At 40.5% G+C, this 21,959-nt stretch overlaps 1 protein-coding gene across 4 annotated transcripts; it reads left to right on the top strand.

Annotated features, from left to right (window-relative positions):
- Positions 1-1,286: 1,286 nt before the first annotated feature.
- On the top strand, positions 1,287-21,854 carry keap1b (kelch-like ECH-associated protein 1b). Of its 4 annotated transcripts, none has more exons than XM_017482240.3 (7): positions 1,287-1,408; positions 7,304-8,490; positions 12,398-12,643; positions 16,051-16,727; positions 18,430-18,635; positions 19,184-19,360; positions 20,468-21,854. In XM_017482240.3, the coding sequence occupies exons 2-7, from the start codon at positions 8,179-8,181 to the stop codon at positions 20,656-20,658; spliced, it is 1,809 nt and encodes a 602-aa protein (XP_017337729.1). In that variant the 5' UTR covers positions 1,287-1,408; positions 7,304-8,178; the 3' UTR covers positions 20,659-21,854. The 4 variants fall into 4 exon arrangements, with proteins under 4 accessions (XP_017337729.1, XP_017337726.1, XP_017337730.1 ...); XM_017482237.3 differs by lacking the exon at positions 1,287-1,408 and adding an exon at positions 1,467-1,641; XM_017482241.3 differs by lacking the exon at positions 1,287-1,408 and adding an exon at positions 1,657-1,883.
- Positions 21,855-21,959: the final 105 nt, after the last annotated feature.

Below are 21,959 nucleotides of genomic sequence, written 5' to 3'. Positions count from 1 at the left end.
TTCATTTAAACTGTAAAAATTACTACAAAATGTCAATTTTATGTGTCATCTGATAGAGTGCATCAACTTTATTAATAGGCACTGTTTCAAAGAGGATCGAATATTTGCTTCTCCAAATATGTCAAACAAAAACAATTTCCATTACAATTACTTATTGTTTCACATAACTGTATTTACGGAAAAAGACTTTAGATGAGACTATAATTACTTATTACCTACATTACATCGTAGCTCCAGCTCCAAACTAAACCTGCAATGGTTGGACTTTGATTGACTATGCAAATTTGATTTTTCACCAAAATGTTCCTTTAGTGACTTATTATCTGCAATGATTATGCCAATGAAGTACCTATAATGTCTCTAAATAAGAATAAGAATATTTTAAAAATGGGTGTGAAAAAGTTGCACATAATTATTAACAAATTAATATAATTCAAATGAATTATAAATAACGTTTTAAAATTTTTATTATTCTAGAAACTGATCATCATCAAGCTGTTTAGGCTGAATTACTGGCATCAGTTGTATTTTTGACAATATAAAATGATAACAAATCAATAATATCAACATTTATAGCTTGTTTAAAACCTATATTAATAGTATTGCTATTACAGATTAAATCTCTTGGCATAATAGACTACTAAAACATTTACAATTATCTGACAACAACATTTAATATACAATATTACATATTATTATGCTAGTCTTGATACTGGAAGATCAGAGAGACTGTTTGTTTGTTTGTTTGTTTTCCAGAGCATTTTTTATTCTTTTGGTATTATTAAAACATCATTTTTCTAATCAATTAATGAGGCAACTTTCATAGACATTATTATATCATTATACATGATACATTATAGCAGCTTTATAGAAACAGTTTTTCCTTTCCCTCACCAGCTTCTTCTTTTAAGAAAAGAAGAAGCTATAGTGTTGGACTGATTGACAGCTGACGGGGCGCTGCCTAATAGTACAAAATAAAAATAGAAAGTGAAAGTGCCTTTCCATTGTTGTTGTTGTTCCTTTGTTTGTATAAAAGTCCTCTTTACCTGACACAGAGAATGCGGAAGTGATCCACTAGGTCGCTAACTCTGCAGTTTCGCAATAAACCCGCGTAGTTACAAGCCTCTGCGCTCTCTATATTACAACATAATTAATTATAATTAATACATATCCGCAACTTGCCTCAAACATGCACTTTAAAGGCTTCACTTTCGCCCAGACGCTATTGTTTATCAAATGCGGCTGTACTTCTCCCTGTGCGCCGCCATGTTCACCAACGTCATGCAACCATCAAAAACTGCTCTTTAAAAAATGCGCACTCGTGTACTACATAGTGTGTCATAACAACGCCTATGCGTGTGTAGAATCGACTATTCAGTTTTCCCAGACAACCCCCAAGTAAGATTAGGTAATTAACTCCTGTATATTGAGGTTGAGGCTTTTGCAGTTGATTAGGGGGAGGAAATAACAGCGAGCCTATATAGGGAAGGAGGAAGATATTTGGGACACAGCCCAGCTTTTATTTTGGCGTTCCGGATCGCAATGCTTAGTCATGGTGACTTTATGGCTTTCCCTCGCTCTCATATGGAGTTCGGAAAGCAATGCAAGAATCCAGTCGTGTCAATTTGAAAAGGCGGCTTTGTGAGTACAGATTATCCCTAACAACTTTGCGTGGGTGTGTGTTTGTGCAGTGCTGTTCTGCATTATTTGGGGGGTTGTGTTTGGCTGTGTTAGGGATGTATAAGAAGACGAATAATAAGGGAAAAGACTGCGGGATGTTTTTGTGCAGTGTTTCATGCCTGGTTTGTGGATTTGCAACTCGTCCACTCGTCTATACAAGTGCATGAACCAGTCGGCAGTTTGGAGCAGGAATAGTGAATGCTGTAAGGTCGTGTATGTTTTAAAGTGAAACTGCGAAACGAACACTTTGTTCTTTCCGTGGTGTTTACATCACTTGTTCTTGCTGTGTCAGGATGCTTAAAGTATTGCTGATGGGTTTTTTTTTTTTTTTTTTGCTTGCTGCCTGTTCAGTTCTCGATTCTGTTTGGTCAGGAGGTGTTGATGAATTGTGTATGTCAGCAGCTCTGACAATAGTTCCGGCTGTTGTTCAAATCACAGGTCTGTATTAATGCGCGCCTTATCGTTTCTATAGCAACAGCTTGCGTAGAGGCGGACGAATACGTTAATCTAAGACTAAGCTTAAACACATTTAAGCAAACCACAACAAAGAAAAAAGACAACGATATAATATGATAATGTTTTCTGTAAGGAGATATTTCACCTCACATTAATGGAAGGAGTCTCTAGTGTCAGCCCTAGCTTTTTTTTTTTTTTCCTCAGGCAGGGAGTTTTCCACCACAGGAAAGTCTTCAAGATGAAGGACTTTGCGCTTTAACTTCGCCATGTCGTAACTCCTGCATCACGGCCCACCGCTGTCCAGCGTTTTAATCTGTACATGGTGTTTTCCTGAAGTGCTGTAGGAACCCTCAGGGTAGCATTGCATAAATCCTGGAGCTCTGCGATATCTTGTGTGCGTGTTAAAGTTATTATACACCTATTATTATGCTTTTTCAGATGTCACCTTTCACGTAGTGTGTTATAGAGCCGTTTGTGAACGTAAAAACGTCTGCAAAGTTTCAAAAATCAAAGCACATGACAAACTGAGTTATTGACTCTCAAAAGAAGGAAGCGATTCTGAACAGCTGAAACGAGTCGTTAGTCATTCCACAGTTACTTCCTGTACAGACCTGCGTAGGTTTGTAATAAAAAGCCCTGCCTCTGGTCTTGATTTTTTTTCATATGGAGCTGATACTCATTATGGTAGTGGGCGTTTCCTTTCTTTTATAGTTAGTCAATCCGTACAGGATTTCGCAACGTGTGTGTGTGTGTGTGTGTGTGTGTGAGATTGTTGTGGCCAAAATGCTTGATTTTTCTGCTGTTTTTTTCTTTTCTTTTTTTTTTTCTTTTTTTTTTTTTTTTTACATCTGCGACGCAACCTGCAGGGCAATTGCACAGAATTGAGTTGCATGGTCAGTCCCTCCGGGGTTTTGCAGGTGGCAGAACACAACGCAAAATCAAGCAAACTTCGCTGCAGAATTGGGCCGAGACATGTCATGTGACTTCATCACAGTGCGCAGTCACCCAAAACCCCCTACAATTCGCTTGCGTCAAACATGAGTCACATTTACTGACAAAAATGCCGTTTCGCCAGTTCAAGACATTTTCTGCAAAAAAAAAAGCACCAAAAAAAAATTGTGCATCACAAATTTTGTGAGAGAAAAAGCCGCAGCAAAATCAAGAACTTTTAGCCAACAATCACGCAAAAAAAAACTCTGCAAAATCCTGTACAGTCTGGTAAATAAGACCTGTTAGCTGTACTCGTGTTCGACACACTTGAATCGAAGAGGGCTTTGGCTGACCGTGCGTTGCGATGACGCATCTTGGCCCAAATCTGCGGTACTTTTGAAACATTGCAAGCTCCTCTGAATATTGCAGAGTTTCTGCGATCACAGAACCCTTGAGGGACTGATTACGCTGTACAGGCTAGTCGAACTGATTGTTCTAGTATAGCTGAATATTTCCTGATCTGAAACCTCAACATCTTAAAAACAAGCCTAAATTAAAACTGCTATTTTAATAAACCCAGAGAGATTTTTCTTTATACAATTCGAGACGTTTTAAATCTGCACTTTAACACTGTTCAGGTTGTCTTCTGTGGATGGAAATGTCCATATTAAGAATTTCTTTACTTCTGTAAAGAGTGCTATTATTACGTTTAAGTGTTGAGCTGTCATTATTTATCATAGGTTTGGCACTTCAAGTGCTGTGAGTTAATATTTACCTTTCAGTGTGTTATTTTAGCTTTAATTTGGTTTTGAGCACAATGTGCCGCTGTTTTTACTTTCCGCACACGGTTCACATAATTAATATGCAGGGAGAGAATATGTCATTTTGGTATACATACCACTATTATAGGCTTTAACGTTGTAACAGGCTGTTATTTATTTAGTTTTACGTGTTGTACATAATGTTCTGTTCTCTTATTTCCTCTCACTTCAATAAAGTCAACTGTGTCCGTTGAGTCACTGCTGAAGGCGCCTTGCCAAAACCATTAACTTGCCATTTTTTTTTTTTTCTTTCTTTCAAGATCACATTTGCTGACTCTGTCTCCTGCTTTCGAACAAGTAAAACAAATCTGTGCAAGGGTCATTAGGTCCAGTGCAAAATGACCATCTAATCTAAATTGTCTCCAGCAAGAATGATCTATTTTTCCCTGATTTACTCTGTGATGTAACGTTAGTCCTTTTTAAACACCGTTCTTCCTGGATCACTTACTCCTGTTGCAGGGTTAGGTGGAATTAGCAACTTAAAAATCACAGCTTATTAGGTAACAACACAACAAGGAGTTCAGGTGCATCCTGAGACATTCTGTGCTTGGATGATTAATGTGGTGAAAGTTTGGCCTGGCAGTGCGAGGGGAAATGGATATTTGGCTGCATTCAGAATGAACAATTATGGTGACCGAGTAAACAAACCTCTGGAAAAACTGGCATATTGAAATTGGTTCATTGTTTCAGTGTAGAGTTTAAATTCAAGATTAAGCAAAAACATTTTCAGGGTCAGAAATGTCATTGGCACTAATTGAAGTCAGTTCGCTTGCTCTGATTTTGTGCACTCTGACCCCATTTCAGTTCAAAACTAGTCTCAAGCTAAAATGAAAATGAAACCATTTAGCAAAACATTATTCGTTAGTCCCGTTTGTTTTATTGGGTGGAACTGCTTTGTGTTGTTTGCACACAACCTTTTCACTTTACACTGTAGGCCAGGGGTGGGCAATCTTATCCGGAAAGGGCCGCTCTGGGTACAGGTTCTCATTCCAACCAAGCAGAAGCCACACCTATCTATCTATCACAATCTATTGAAAGCCAAGCTGAATTGATTAAACAGGTGGAATCAGGTGTGCCTCCTGGTTGGTTGGAATGAAAACCTGCACCCACACCGGCCCTTTCCGGATAAGATTGCCCACCCCTGCTGTAGGCTATACGTTGGCTGTGGTTCAGATCGATTGCTGGTCTTGCCGTACGTAGATAATTACCGTCTAGGGGAGGAAAATGGGCTAGTGGAAGAATCACTAAGGCTGGCCACACACTTGAAGATTTTAAACCCGATTTCCACCCCCTCCAACCATCGGGGGCAATTTGAGTCTTGTCGCTGCCAACATTTTGCCCAAAAAATTCACTCAATTGTGTGGTGTCATTATGATTATTTTACAGCTTGGGAGTGAGTCGGAGCCTCCCCGATCCCAAATCGTAAATATCAAACATGTATGAGGCGGGATACCCGCAATAGCCAACGAGAGCGAGCAAGCCTCACCAACCAGGTGTTGCGTGCTTTGATGGCAGAAACATAGCAGCCACAAACATGCCACGAATGTGGAGTATGGTTCCGCAATAGAGACAACCGAAGAAAATTTTAACAGCATATTGAGCCTAGGATGCTGTGCTCTCTGGTTCTTGAGAGAGAGAGAGTGAGACAGTTAAATAATTTTCTGCTGTGTAAATGAGGTCGAGATCCTCGAGATCGTTACTATGTTCGTTTCTGTGAAATCATCACTACAATAGACAGGTGTGTGTGGTCTCGCGGTCTGGCCGAATCATCTAGCGTGTGCATTCGGAGGATTATAATGTGAAAAATCATTTGAAACTGTCATATCTGTGGTCTCCCACGGTTTTAAAATCGGCTAAGGTTTTTTAAAAGTCATTTAGTGTGTCCCTGGTGTAACCCGGGCACCTGAAACAAGCAGATTTCACGTCTGGGCTGTTTGTTTTATTATTCATAGCTGCCTGACAGACAAGGTGTTTCAACAACCAGAACCAGACAAAATAACCTAGTCTGTATTGATAAGCATTGTTGCGTATGTTTAAATTTGATGCGCTTCACAGTCGTGCCTTGATGCTGTAATTATAGCACAAGCTGCTCTTTCCAAATCCCACCACATGCTGCACTACACGCATCAGTTGACACACAAGAACAGTATCTGCAGAGCGGTTTTTACTAGGCGCATTTACAGACAATCTTCAGGAACAGGCAGTTATGTGGAAACACTAATTAAGCTGAGCAAAATAAACCGCAGAGAACATGTGTCGTTTAACTCTCCTGCTAGCACAACATGAGCAGTACGTCACCTCACACCGAGACAAAAAATAATGTACAGATCATCATGGAAAAATACAACAAGCATGTTAAGTGCATCCTGAGAAGTAGTACTTTTTTGTTGTTGTATTTATTTGTGATAGTTTCTATATGACCTATTTTTATGACATTTTCTATTTTGTCCCAATGCTGCTCAGTATATTGCACAATTCTTAAACGGTGGTCTTTATCCATGAGAGCGGGCAAAGTAGGAATTTCCTTGTCCGAGGCAAACATGTCTTGCACCTCCAGGGTTGGGGGTTCGAATCCCACTTCTGTCCTGTATGCGTGGAGTTTGCATGTTCTCCCTGTGCTTTGAAGGTTTCCTCCAGGTACTCCGGTTTCCTCCCCCAGTCCAAAGACACGCATTGTAGGCTGACTGGCATTTCCAATTGTCCGTAGTGGGTGATTGTGCCCTGCGATGGGTTGGCACCCCATGCAGGGTATCCCCCACCTTGTGCCCCGAGTTCCCTAGGATAGGCTCAACAACCCCGTGTAGGATGAGTGGTATGGAAAATGGATGGATATATTACTATATTATTTATCATGATATTAATATTATATCATCATATCGCCCAACCCTACATATTATAATAAAGTTCTTGTATTTTGAATCTTTTTACATTTCTACACAAATAGCTAACCAACTTTTAATTGGACACCTTAGGAAAAAGTCTTAAAATTAGTTAGTTTACTATATAGGTCTATTCATGCACTCACGATGATGATTTGAGACACACTCCTATGCTTTCAGTAGGCTACAATTCTGCTGACGTCAGAGAGGTCCTATGACTCCAGGAAACACCGCAGTCACACTGACAGATAGGCGCAAAGCCCTACTTAAAGTCACCTGTCCTAAATAGCAGCTCCGTCTCAGTTTCATTCTCACACACCAAGTAAACACGCAGCGTGTAGCTAAGAGAGAGCTAAGAGTGTATTTGACTTGACCTTATGCAGGTATGTGTGGTGTTGGTAATATTTATTGCAGAGCATAGATGTGTGGACATAAATATCTGTTTTCTAAGAAAGCTGGGCATTTTCATGTTGATGTGATGTTAAAGTGTGCATGATTTCAGTCTGATCCTTTCTCTTTCGGTTTCTTGTCCCTTAGGTATTCGAGTAAGCAGACAATGAAGACTGATTGAAATCCACCACCTTTCCTAAGCCATTCCGTCCCGGAATGATCCGCTGTGTTTTACCTTGAAGAGGGTGGTGGCACAGACTAAATAACTTCTGACACTTTGTCCACACTGGAAACCGGCTAGGCCTGGTTTTATTACTGTAGTGAGAAAATCTTTATGAGGCAATGAGCTTTTAACGAGCCTTTTTACAAGCCTTTAGAATTTAGGCTTGTTAGCAGATTCTGACCTGACATTCTTTGTTTTAAATGCCATTTTAGAAAGTCTGTGTTGATATAGTCCCAGTCCAGCAGGAGCGTAAATGTGCCCCATGTTTGCACGCTAAGCGGACTTCCATTCACCTGCAATTGCCATTCCTGCTCCAGCGCTCACAGTTTCTGCTGTTGCTTCCATTACTGTGATTGCGACACCTCAAGTCACAAATTCTGAATCCTTCCTTGTGAGGTCATTTACAGTTTCCTTTTTTTGGTTAATGGGCCTCGTGTAACAGGATGATGTTTAAATTTAGCAGGAGGACATAAGCAGATCACAGGCTTTCTAATAAAGGCATGTCTTGTTTCCAGAAACTCCAAAATGGATTGTAAATTACATGTTGACATGGAGGTAATCCACAGACTGAAGTTTGTGCTTGATAGTGCGTACAGCATGCCCTAAAGAGGACATTTCAGCCTGAGTAGATAAAGCCAGTGCATTATAAAGGAATAGTGTGTTCCTAATGTTGCTTGCACTTTCCCCAAAAGAAAGATAACTTGGCCAGGATTTTGTAAACCTTGATCCTTGGTTGCTCTGCACGTGTCTCGCACTGGCGAGTGAGGATGAAGGCGCCGGGCCGCGGGCGTCGCTGAACATGTACGCGGCATCAGGGATGACTGAGTGCAAGGCCGAGGTGACACCGTCGACGCGCAATGGCCACCGCGTGTTCAGCTACACGCTTGAGAGCCACACGGCCGCTGCCTTCGCCATCATGAATGAGCTGCGGCTTGAGCGGCAACTCTGTGACGTCACGCTGCGAGTAAAATACAACGACCTGGAGGCTGTGGACTTTGTGGCACATAAGGTGGTGCTGGCATCCTCTTCACCTGTCTTCCGCGCCATGTTTACCAATGGCCTGAAGGAGTGTGGCATGGAGGTGGTGCCCATCGAAGGGATCCACCCACGGGTGAGTGATTTAATGATACTTTTATAGAAATTTTGCCATGTAATGTAAATTATGGCTGGTCAGTTCCTTTCCAATTGCATAATTTTAATTACTTACCTAATTTTGTATGCAGATGCATCTAAATTTCAAAAAGCATGAAGTCTTATACTGCTACAAACTGAATGAATATTACCAGTAGAGCTACACCATGTGCAAAAAGCCACCTCAGGCCTTTAAAATGTTTGTTCTCTTTGCAAGATCTTAAAATGTTTGGTCCCCTCTCAAACCCCTGAAATGTTTGGTCCCCTACCAGGCCCTTAAAATACTTGTTTTCCCTGCATGTTCAGTTAAAATTTTTCAGTTAATATTTTCCAACTCCATTAAATCCCTTTAATTTTGCAGTCCCTTTATAAGTGTCTAAACTGACAAGTACCAATAATCGTAGTCAACCTCTTAACTGTAACCTCATGTGAGATGCCTATAAAAGGTCCCCACTATTGCTGTGTTGCAAACAGGAAAACTAGTTCTGAAAGAAGCCGCCCTGATGGTCCGGAGTAAAAGGAAGTAAACCGTTTAATATTTCCTGATGGAACAAGATATAATGTACAACCAGAAAACACACACACACACCTAATACAAATGTGTACACACATGCAGACCATGCAGAGTGATACATCTATGTCCTCTTGGATTGCACATCATACATTGACACTAGCAGCAACAAGTCACTCATGTCACTTGTAGCTTGTCTCTTGTAGGCATGTAGTGAACACTACTGTTGTTGCTTGTGGACGTTCACTGTCCTGCCCTGTTTTTTTTTTTTTTGTTTGTTTTTTTTCCTTTTTTTTTTGTTTTTTTTTATAGTAGCTATACATCACCTCTAAATCAAACTGGTTAAATGCAAATTATATAATGCATTAATCAGTGTAAAAATTGATGGTCTGATTTACATATGCCTCAAGCCTCATGCAAGGCTTCATACTGCCTTCATTGGCTGATTTAGAAAAGGCAAGCTAACTGTACAATTCACCAGAGGCATCAATGATCTCGGCTACTTCCTTCCAAGCTTTATTTTTCTTCCTAATGTCTCTATACGCATTTAATGACGGGACAAGATGAATCAGTTTTGTTTCCGTTTCGGTGCGTCAGACAGTAAATAGTCCCTGAAATCATGGCTCCATGTTGTGCATGTACGTAGAAAACGGGTGGTCGCCTGGCGTTTGCTAATAGGAACGTAGGGTAAGGGTAAACTCTACACTCACTCTTGACTGCCCGGAATCTTCGTTGTCCAAGGCTTGCTCAGTGGTTCAAGGCTTTAAGGCTACTGATCAGATTGATGTGCGTTCCACCAACATGCCACCAGTAGGTCCTCAAGCAAGAATCTTAATAATCAAACGCTCGTTTATCCTGTCTTAATTGTGAGTCTCTTCTTCTTTGGCCAATATTTGTGTTATTTGGTTCATGTATTCCATTAGTGTTTCTTTTTTCTACATCTGCCCGGACAGAACTGAATAGCAGTAAATCTCATAATACTTCCCGGAATAAATATTTACAAAATAGTGAACATCTTGAAAAGTGAAATTTATGTTGCATTCCTTTGCTTTAGGAGGTTTACTAGCAAGCTGCGTTTAGAAATATATCAGATTTTTCACTAACTCATGTAGACTTGGGTTTTTCCTCTTTATGAGAAATGAGATTTGCATAATAAACACTTGCACAACCTGTTTGACCAGGACAACTAGAGACAGAGACTGTGGCCCACATTTTTCTTACACACTAATTAATTAATTATCAGGAAGCACTACTTGACGCACTCATTGCATACATATGGTGTAGTGGCCTGCGATATCCAACCACCCACTGTACTTCTCTGAAGATAAGATCTGACCTTACTCTGTGATAGACAGGGAAACTGATGTGTCATGCTGATATGGCATGGTGTGTCAGGAACTGTGAACCATGGCTAAAGATTACAAAGAGATGTCAATAAAGATGTCGATTTGGTCGATTACTCTGGACTTCTTACCTGTATGAGTATTCTGTAACAGGACTATAATTATGCTTTCTTTATGGAGTGTTATTCTTCTCCATTACGTTACAGGTCCATACTTTACAGGTTTGGTTCATCTTACCCCACATGTAGTCTATCAGTCAAGGAATTGCAAGGAATTTAGTTTTGCGTTGAAGCTAAAGCAAGGTTTATATTGAATGAATTTCAGCTGTTGAGTCACGAGTTGAGGTTAGCAGTCTTAGAACACATAATATGATATGCGCACTGCCAGGAGATTTGGTGCCATCGCGACCACAGTTAACTGGCAGGAACGTTGTAGCAGTGTAAGAAATTTTATTAAAAGTTCAGAGCATGGCCACTGCTATGACGCACGTCTCAAATGTAGGAAAAAGCCAAACTCGCAGGACGGCTACGAATACAGTAGCAGCATCAGCAAAACATAAACAGAAAAAAAACATCATTATTACCCCAAACTCATTTTTCAGAATGTGTGTGTTTGTATGACTCTATTTTGTACATGAGTTCATGCTTAAAAAAAAAAAAAAAAGTAGACATTTTCTTTAAGTGGAGGTCTACATTTAGAGGATCTTCATTGTACAATGTGATACGGACAACACGTTATCGCACAGACTGTTATGGAATTCTGCCAAGATTTTATTGGGATCATCTCGTACTTCGACAAGTAATAATCTCAAAACCAGATTAATGTAGTAAACAGGCAATGAAATCATTGTCTTGGACAATAGGAATCGCTTTTTAGTGCACTTTGGTGTCACTCTGCACAAGATGAGACGAGGTTGTTTGAATTCACCACACAAACGAACAGTAGGCTAACATAGGCTACCGGCTAGGAAGCTAAGTACATACCCAGGACGTGGAATTGTACCAGAAAGCTGAAAGTTATTCGGATGATAATAGTTTTGAACTTATGGGCTGTCCTTGATATTGAATTGTTTATTTACAAGTTTGTTCATGTTGTTGATGTTCTTTGAAGTACATATATGAAGATTAGAAGCATTGTACAATAAATGTCTTGATTGATCAACTACATTTGCAATAAGGGAAAAATTGTCAATTGGATTTCTATGTAAACAAATAACTTTATTACCAGGATTTCTACATGTATTAAATTTTTTTTAAAAATGGAGGAATACACTGATTAAACACAGTGATAAAAAGACAATAGGGTGCAAACATATTTGTGCAAATCTATACTGTGCAATATTTTTGACGAACAAGCTCCTTTAAGATTTAGATAAACAGGATATTTCTAATACTGCTCATTTCCTTAAAAGGACAGTTCACCCAAAAATGAAAATTCATTCATGGAATGACATGAGGGTGAGTAATTGACTGAATTTTCATTTTTAGGTTAACTATTCCTTTAAGAGTGGGTGGGAAAGAGAGAGAGAGAGAGAGAGAGAGAGAGAGAGAGAGAGAGAGAGAGAGAGAGAGAGAGAGGACCTGTTAAGTTTCCCTTTTTCTATTAATGCTTAAACATTTATTACCCTTTTGAGCTTCACTGGTAGCACGTAACATTCAGTTAAAGCTGGAAGAAGCTGGAGCTCCTAATATTCTAGCACTTTATTTTTCATTCACTTTCCAGCTATATCAAAGCACATGACCAACCATCACCAACAAACTCTATTTTCTCCACAATTTGGTTACCTGCCAGTTCCCACCCTCCAGCAAGCTCTCCCCTATGACACATCAGCTACCAACATGCCCTGAGATTGACAGGGGAGAGCGTGTATGTCATTGCTCCCAACGAGACCGCATGACCAGTTTTAGTACCATGCCACGCTGATCCTGTCAAGGATGGTTGGAGCATCGTCAGACCTAGAATTAGCAAAATAATGCATAACAGATGTTTTATAGTACTAAACAGACAACAATGTGTGATTTTTGAATTGACAGGTAATGGGACGATTGATAGAGTTTGCCTACACGGCAAGCATCTCAGTCGGAGAGAAGTGCGTCATCCACGTGATGAATGGAGCTGTGATGTATCAGATCGACAGCGTGGTGAAGGCCTGCTGTGATTTCCTGGTGCAGCAGTTGGACCCGAGCAACGCCATTGGCATCGCTAACTTTGCTGAGCAGATTGGCTGCACCGAGCTGCACCAGAAAGCCCGCGAGTACATCTACATGAACTTCAGCCAGGTCAGACTCTCATGTGATACAGCTCATTCAGCTACAGTGGGTGAGACACATTGGTACGGTCACAGGATTGAGGAATAGTGGGATGCATAAACTGTATACAGTACTCATACAGTTATCAGGAATAATGTTAACTACTATTTAAGAAGCAAAAATCCAATGGGGCATGATAAAGGAAAATAATCAATGATAGGGTGGTGTAATACAACCTGACACAAAGCACTCTGAAGTTAATTATTTTCCAATCAGCTGTTTTGGTGTTTTCAGTCAAGTGAATGACTATGAGTATTCAGCAAATAAGCTTATACCAAATAAGGTCATAGCAGTTATTGCAGTAGCAGCCAGGTAAGGTGTATAAATAGTGACAAGAAAGTAAATACGATCTTGTTATAAATACAGTAGCAGCAAAAAAAAATGCAATACACTTGATACAGAAATGTGCAAATATTGCAGTGGGATGGTGATCAGTTCAGAGTGGGTGTGGGTGTCAGTCCAGTCTCTGAGTATTTTGGAGTCTGATGGCTTGGGGAAGAAGCTGTTAGACAGTCTGGCTGCGAGGGTCTGAACACTTTGGTACCTTTTTCCAGATGGCAGGTGGGTGAAGTATTTGTGTGACGGGTGTGTGGGACATCCACAATGCAGGTGGCTTTGCTGATGCAGCGTGTGGTATAAATGTCTATGATGGAGGGAAGAGAGACCCCGACGATCTTCTCAGCTGTCCTCACTATCCTCTGCATGTCTTGCGATCCGATACGGTTCTTACACCACAGCGATTTTTGTTTACTAATGATTGACATCCCATACTTTTTATCCATTTATAGTTATTATATTTAAGGTTGTAATGGGTAATGATGTTCTGGCTAGTGAAAAATACGGCTAGCTAGTAAATTTGGAAAACTATCTATAGTGGGTGAGTAATAAGGATACTGTCAAGATTTTACTCCCTCCAAGATCTGAGTGTGCATTACCTTTTGGTGAATATAGTTGGGGTGTATATATACAGTGGTGCATAAATATGACCAAAAACATCATCATATTTTAACACAAGTCCTCAAAGTAGATAAAGGGAGCCCAATTAAACAAATGAGACAAAATATTATACTTGGTTATACTTGATTTTTATTTATTGAGGAAAATGATCCAATATTACACATTTGTGAATGGCAAAAGTATGTGAACCTTTGCTTTCAGTATCTGGTGTGACTCCCTTGTGCAGCAAGTACTGCAGTTAAACATTTTTGGTAACTTGATCAGTCCTGCATATCGGCTTGTACGAATTTTAGCCTGTTCCTCAGTACAGAACAGCTTCAACTCTGGGATGTTGGTGAGTTTCCTCACATGAACTGATTGCTTCAGGTCTTTCCACAACATTTCTTTTGGATCAAGGTCAGGACTTTGACTTGGCCATTCCAAAACATTAACTTTATTCTTCTTTAACCATTCTTCGGTAGAACAACTTATGTGCTTAGGGTCGTTGTCTTGCTGCTTGACCCACTTTTTCTTGAAATTCATGGACAGATGTCCTGACATTATCCTTTAGAATTTGCTGGTTTAATTCAGAATTCATTGTTCCATCAATGATGGAAAGTCGTCCTGGCCCAGATGCAGCAAAACAGGCCCAAACCATGATTCTACCAATACCATGTTTCACAGATAGGATAAGGTTCTTATGCTGGAACGCAGTGTTTTCCTTTCTCCAAACATAACACTTCTCGTGTAAACCAAAAGTTCTATTTTGGTCTCGTCCATTCACAAAACATTTTTCCAATAGCCTTCTGGCTTGTCCCCGTGATCTTTAGCAAATTGCAGATGGGTAGCATTGTTCTTTTTGCAGAGCAGTGGCTTTCTCCTTGCAACCCTGCCTGACCTCGAGGACTATTACACATCTTGCTTTTGGAGTGATCCTTGTTGGTCGAGCTCTCCTGCGGAGGGTAATAATAGTCTTGAATTTCTTCCATTTGTACACACAGTATGTCTGAATGTGGATTGGTCAAGTCCAAACTCTTTAGAGATGGTTTTGTAACCTTTTCCAGCCTGATGAGCATCAACAACTCTTTTTCTGAGGTCCTCAGAAATCTCCTTTGTTCATACCATGATACACTTCCACAAACATGTGTGGTGAAGATCAGACTTTGATAGATCCCTGTTCTTTAAATAAAACCGGGCGCTCACTCACACCTGATCATCATCCCAGTGATAGAAAACACCTGATACTAATTTCACCTTCAAATTAACTGATAATCCTAGAGATTCACATACGTTTGCCACTCACAGATTATTGGATCATTTTCCTCAATAAAGTGTAATATTTTTACCATTTGTTCACTTTTGTTCTTTGTCTACTTTTAGGAATTGGATGAAAATCTGATAATGATGCAGGTGTATATAGAAAATTCTTAGAAAGCTTTCAAGCACCACTGTACATGGATGTGTGGGTGATTAGATGTAGTCATACCTGTTCTGCTGCATTGTACATGTTTCTGTGAAAGCTACCTGCTAGGAAAAGGTGTGTCCAAAGAAGCCATTTACTTTAAATCACATGACACACGTCATCAGTTATGGTGTTTGTTTGAGACCATTAAAAAAAAAAAGTGTAGTTTAAAAAAAAAAAAAAAAAGTAGTCAACTGTAATTCAGTGAATGACTTGAACATCTATAATGCATTCATTCACAAGAGGAAGGAGTGCCACTGACATAGCAGAGGGAGAGTATTAGTTCCTCTTCTCACTAAACCTCGGCAGTGATCTTATCTAATCTCTCTTAAAGCAGATGTTCTAGTTATGCGCTTATCTTTAGAGAAGGTTCCAGTGTATACTTACAACAGAGATCTGCAGTTCAACAAAGAAAAGGATCAGTGGGCAATACATGTGTGTGATTATTGTTGAATCGCCAAACTGATTGTTCTGGATGTACAGTCAGGATAATTAGCATGTTTGCAATATAAGAAGAATTTCTGATCTCTCACTGGTGTGTGGTGCATAGCTGAGGGGAAAAATTGCATACCATCCACTGACATTATGTGATAAAACAAAAAAAAATTTCTAGCAATGTTGATGGCTTACAATCTGTGTGACCCATCCCCACACAGTAGTTTAGTCTAAGACTTAACTGAGTGTGAGATTCCCTGAGGTCCAAACACAGCATTGTGTAGGATTTACACAATGATGGTGAAAGTAAAAGATTTTCACAATCTTGTGTGGGGAAGTGCACACATCAATCCCCACTTAGCATCAGCAATTATAAAGATAGTCATATACTTGTCAAACTAAAGTGACTTGAACACTAAATATGCCCTGGCTGAATGCCTACATCGCTTTGTAAAAATTTGGGTACATGTAACATTTTTTGTTTAACTGTTCAGATGGTTCAAACATCGCACTCATTCCCCCGTCGTTTCCTCCACTCCACCAGGTGGCGACGCAAGAGGAGTTCTTCAATCTCTCTCCATGCCAGCTGGTAACGCTGATCAGCCGTGATGAGCTGAACGTACGCTGTGAGTCCGAGGTATACCATGCATGCGTGGCGTGGGTGCAGTATGAACGTGATGAACGGAGGCCATACATGCAGGCACTGCTACAAGCCGTGAGGTGCCACTCACTTCCACCACACTTCCTGCAGCGCCAGCTTGAGCACTTTGAATGGGACGCACAGAGCAAGGATTATCTAGCACAGATCTTTCAGGACCTGACACTGCACAAGCCCACCAAGGCATTGGCATGCCGCACACCTAAGGTACCGCAACTTATCTACACAGCCGGTGGCTATTTCCGCCAGTCACTCTGCTACCTCGAGGCGTTTAACCCAGGCACTGGTGCCTGGCTGCGCCTGGCGGATCTTCAGGTGCCCCGCAGTGGCCTGGCAGCATGTGTGATCAGCGGGCTCTTCTACGCCGTTGGAGGGAGGAACAATGCACCCGATGGCAACATGGACTCCAACACTCTGGACTGCTACAACCCTATGAACAATTGCTGGCTCCCATGCGCCCCAATGAGTGTACCCCGGAACCGAATTGGCATTGGGGTCATTGATGGTATGATCTACGCCGTTGGGGGCTCACATGGATGCATCCATCATAACAGCGTAGAGAGGTGAGGACGGTGGTTAAAGAGTTAACAACTGTGTACCGTGAAAGAAGGTTCTCTTGACTGACCTTTTACGACTGACTTCCAATTGAGAACCCTCTTAGGGGTTGAGGAATTCCTGCTAGGAAAAAGAGTAGATTTAGACTTTAACGTTCATCACCGTCAGTTTCTTATCAAACATAGAAGTTGGCTGGATATGTAGGTCTGTTGCACTGTTTCTCAATCCAGCATTAAATTTGGTTCTGCTGTGCCTGATACACTTGCAGTGGTGCCATCTATGGTTTAGCTGTAGCGTTTACAATTTTTGGCCCCATGGCAATATGTGAGACAGCTGAAAACAACTCAATCTTTCCCCTTCAGGCAATTCACTGAAGGGGAAAGGACGTGGGATGTGAAAACTACACATTTGCTTTAGATAGCTGTTACTCTCTTGTGTTCTGCTTCACATTGACTTTATTTACATAAACCTTGAATTTGAAACCTATGAATGTACAAGCCTTGGTCTAGTCAGCTAATTCAATTCAAGTGGGTGGGACTTTTGTCTCTTTCAGTTGGTAAAAATGGAGGAGTTGCTTATTATTAAATTGCAGTCACATCAGACTTTTGTCTCAGATTTTCCTTAATGTTTCTTCATACACTTTCCCTTTTATTCTCTGCCTGCTAGGATATTTTGGAAGTCTTCTCTCACCTGATTAAATCTTTGAAAAGGTGTCTGTCTTTGAGTACATTCTATATTGTCTCTTAGTACCAAGGCATTACAACACAGTAAGACTTTGTAATGCATTTAGGATTGAGTTTGTACCCAAAATCCCCTGCAGTCTCAAAGTTGGGTTCTTAAATGGCTTTTATTTCTTGCTCTCTCTCCTGCTGTCTCTGACTGTCAGTCATCTGGCTTTTGGTGTCAGCGTGCCTTTTCTCACTATGATTCATCCACAGACACTTGAAGAGGAAGTGGGTTTTAGTGATGGGCCTCAAATAATGGAACAGCCGATTTAAAAGAATAAGGAAGAGAAACTAGTTATTATTTGGAATTTGCTCTACTATCAAAGTATCTGTCTGTTAATGCAGTGTAGATCCTACAAAACTTTAAATGGAAAGAATCTTTTGTTCCTGTATAATTCCTTACATTTCCAAATATCTCATAATGTAATAGAGTGTAATAGAAATGACTAGTATGTGGTTTGTTAATCTATTAAACACATCTTTATGAAGAAAACTTTCCACTGTTTTGAGAATCATAGTGATGTACATTCATACTGGCTGAATAGGAAGTGTCATCACAAAGAGCATGGAAATAAAGATGATGTGCATAAATATTCATCCCCACGAACTTCCCCCACATTTTGTAGTGTTCGGCTCATTCAGAATTCCTTTTGGGCTCTTGGTTGATTCTTTGACTAATCCCATCTTTACCAGGTCACTGCCTTTTGGTAGATGGCCTACTCTAGGCAATGCCATATTCTTTCCATTTTTATATATTGGATTTAAATGTTGATATGTGGGATGTTCAACATGAAATATTCGTCAATACTTGTGTAGATTCATGACATATAATCCCAATTAAATCAATTTCAATTCCAGATTATATCACTACATCCTGTGGGAAAAGTTCATGGGGGTAAATAATAATGCAATATTTTTTGAGCCCTTTGTCTTTGCTGGAGCTCTGCTGATTCTGTGTGTGTGTCTGTGTGTGTGTTCCATGCAGGTACGACCCGGAAAGAGACTCGTGGCAACTGGTGGCCCCCATGCTGACCCGGAGAATAGGGGTGGGCGTGGCTGTCATTAACCGCCTCCTCTATGCAGTGGGTGGGTTTGATGGAACGCATCGTCTGAGTTCGGTGGAGTGTTACAACCCTGAGAAAGACGAATGGAGGGGCACAGCACCCATGAACACTGTCCGCAGCGGAGCAGGTGAGTCCGTGCCGGACTTTTTGCTAGTCCAGCAATTATTGGTTTAGGAACTGTTAGGGGTGGCCTGAGACAAACTTTGGCATGCTGTTGGAAAATAATTGGAAAAGAATCAACTTTGGGCCAGTGATTATTTTCCTCTAACAGCACACCTGGTCATGTTTTATTCCTAAATTATTGACTCTCTTTATTATATTATTCAAGTTAGTTCGGTTGGTTACATAATATAGTGACACAACTGAGTTCTGCTCATTTAAAATAAGGCGGAAGTTTAACTTCCTATGTACTTCCTGACCTTCCTTTGTTTTCATTTCCAAAACCATAACCCTTCTAGTTCAGTCATTTAACAACATCTTTCTGCATAGTCATGATACGTCTGCAGCAAGCCCGTATTTCCACAACCATAGTAACAACCTTTCAATTCAGTACATTAGTCACTGGAGGTCAGAAAAACAAGGAAGTTAATTTGTCCATTAATTTGTTTTTCAGCACCCTGTGTATTGGGTAATACTTTGTTTTGTCGAGTCATTCACTGTAATCGGTTTCCTCAGGTGTGTGTGCACTGAATAACCATATCTATGTAATGGGTGGCTATGACGGCACCAATCAGCTGAACACGGTGGAGCGCTATGACGTGGAGACCGACAGCTGGACCTTCATCTCATCAATGAGACACCGGCGCAGCGCACTGGGAGTCACCCCCCACCAAGGACGCATCTACGCACTCGGTATGGGGAAATATCTAGCTCTCATATTACCAACTCCCTTGTTAGCTGATTGATTAAAGAGATCATCAACTCTAACTACCTGTCCTCGTGCCCTGGTTTTGCAGACAGACCACTGTCCCTCTGTCAACAAGGACACATCTTCTGTTATAGTTGATCTAGAAGTTGTCTTCTTTGCTCCCCTGCATAAATTTATAGAATACAAATCTCACCATTAAGGATGTCAAACAGGGCAACATGACTCAAAAAATGACTCCTCCAGCCCACCATACTGAACTCATGAAGGCCGTGCTAATTAGCAGAGAAGTGGAATCGGGTGTCTTAAATAACATATAACACTATGGGCTCGAGTGTGACCCGAAACACTAGTTCTACAATGTAAAAATGTAATGCAGCACATTATGAATGCCCTCTGGTGGCTGGGAGGTGACACTGCTGTCATTTGTTATTCTCAGCTGTTATTTATGAGTTTAGGGTTTGGTTTCAGGCAAAAGTTGCTAGTATGCAGGCCAGGAAAACATACCCTTATGGTACTTTTCTGCAAATGGGAGCTAGTCGGCATGGATCTGGCAGGAACGCGTGTTTCTAGTTGTGTAATTCTTTTTTGGCTAGCAGTTAGACTGTGCTGATCCGATACTGCCTGAAATAAATTTCCATCCTGAGCACAGTATTAGCTGTATTAACTTTTTATATGACTGAGCTGTTGAATTCTCAAATCTGAAGGCGTTAATTACTTTTCTGTAATGCCGCAATTCTGAAAGGAGCTCCAGGTGTAATTCAAATGATCGGTTTTAACGAGCGCGCTAATTCGCAGGAACTTATTTGATGGATGATCTACACAATCTAAGCCAAGAGTAAAGGATTAAGAAACTCTGTTGTTATTTAACAAAGAAAAACATATCATCCTTGATCTGGTTAAGTAAACCTTTAACGTTTTACGGAAGGAGTCTCCAGTGTCAGCGCTTTGCAACAGTAAGTTTTTCGCCACAGGAAAATCTTCAGGACAGATGAGTTTTCAAGACAGAAAAAGAGACGGGCTGGTAATGTTGGTGACTTTAAATGTTTGAAAGTGTTTTTAATTGGTTTCTTCTGCTTTTTTTTCCCCAACAGGAGGATATGATGGGAACACATTTTTGGACAGCGTGGAATGCTATGACCCTGAAACGGACACATGGGCCGAGGTCACGAGGATGACCTCTGGGCGGAGCGGGGTCGGTGTTGCGGTTACCATGGAGCCGTGCCAAAAAGATTGTAAGAAGGGTTGTCCGAAAGATTGTCAGAAAGAATGTCAGAAATTCTAGTGCCTCCTTTCTTCTCCTTGCTCTTTGTCCTTCCATATTTCTATTCCTTCCTCTTTCAACCAGGATCACCAGTGATTAAAATTCTGGTGCTTCGAGAACTTTCAAAGTCTTCTATAAAGGAGAGCAAACGGGTCTCTGGACATTTACAGGGTTCACGCAAAGCCGTGGTGTTGACTATGAGATCGGAGAGGCCAGAAGATGCTTCCAGACAGGACTGGTTAATATTTATTTGTTGTTGGGTTTTATAGCCAGACCACCAGGCATCGGGATCATTTAATGTGAGTCAGCCTGTGTCTCCTGTTTGTATTCCTGACCAGCCTTGTCCAGCTAAAACAAATGTGACTACAAGCCGATCATTTCTCCTGAAGTAGAAGTTGCAGATCAGCACCTTGGACCACAGATGTCAACATTTTTTAAAGTGCCATTTTTGTGTCTCACAATACATTTCGGTGTCCGAGTCTGTGCTGCTGTTCCGGGCTTATTGAACCACAAGGACACAGAGAGGCAGTGAACACTTGTGGGCTGGTTCAGAAAAAAGTCAAATTCACACAATCTGCCACTTACTCTACATCTATTTGTTCAGCAAAAACATGTTTCATGTCTGATGTTTGCTTCTTTAGTTTTGCACCTGGCTACGAGTTTAGTGGAGCGGAGTAAGGAAGTCTATCGCGCATAAATATGATTTTGTAAATAACATTCTTCCAGAATTCACCCAGACTGTAATCTCGAGCTGTGTAAAATGGGACCACGACCCCCCCCCTTAATATTTTTACTCTGATGTTCAGGAAAACACCATTAAACGTCCCACATTAGATGAGCAAAATATTTCGATAGAAATTTGGTCTCGGTTTGTATCTGTACTGATCAGTATACTATAGTTAAAAAGATTTGTTGTTTTTAAATGAATTATTTGTTGAAACAGAACTAAGTTCAGGATCCAGAGCAGGCAAAAACCAAAACATTAGAAGAGGATGGGAGTGGCATTCAAATTTTGTTTGTTTTTTTTTTGTTGTTTTTTTTTAAACAACCAGTGCTGTTACTGCCTCTACCTGGAGGTTATGTGGATGATAATACAGTTCTACTTTGAAGTAAAATATGTAAATGTGCTCTATCCCTACTATTTTGCTAACATATTTGTAACCAAACATAGCTTACAGGTGTCAATTGAAGCAGGTTTTTTTTTTTTTTTTTTTTTTTTTTTTAAAACAGATGTGGCAGACTTCCATTTATTTGTTAGTTTCGTAACTCCAGTGCAAAACATGATTCAGATATCAAACATGTTTCAGCTGATTGAGTACATT

This window comes from Ictalurus punctatus, chromosome 12, assembly GCF_001660625.3.
Source record: "Ictalurus punctatus breed USDA103 chromosome 12, Coco_2.0, whole genome shotgun sequence".
NCBI lineage: Eukaryota > Metazoa > Chordata > Actinopteri > Siluriformes > Ictaluridae > Ictalurus > Ictalurus punctatus.
This window is presented reverse-complemented; position numbering and strand designations above follow the sequence as displayed.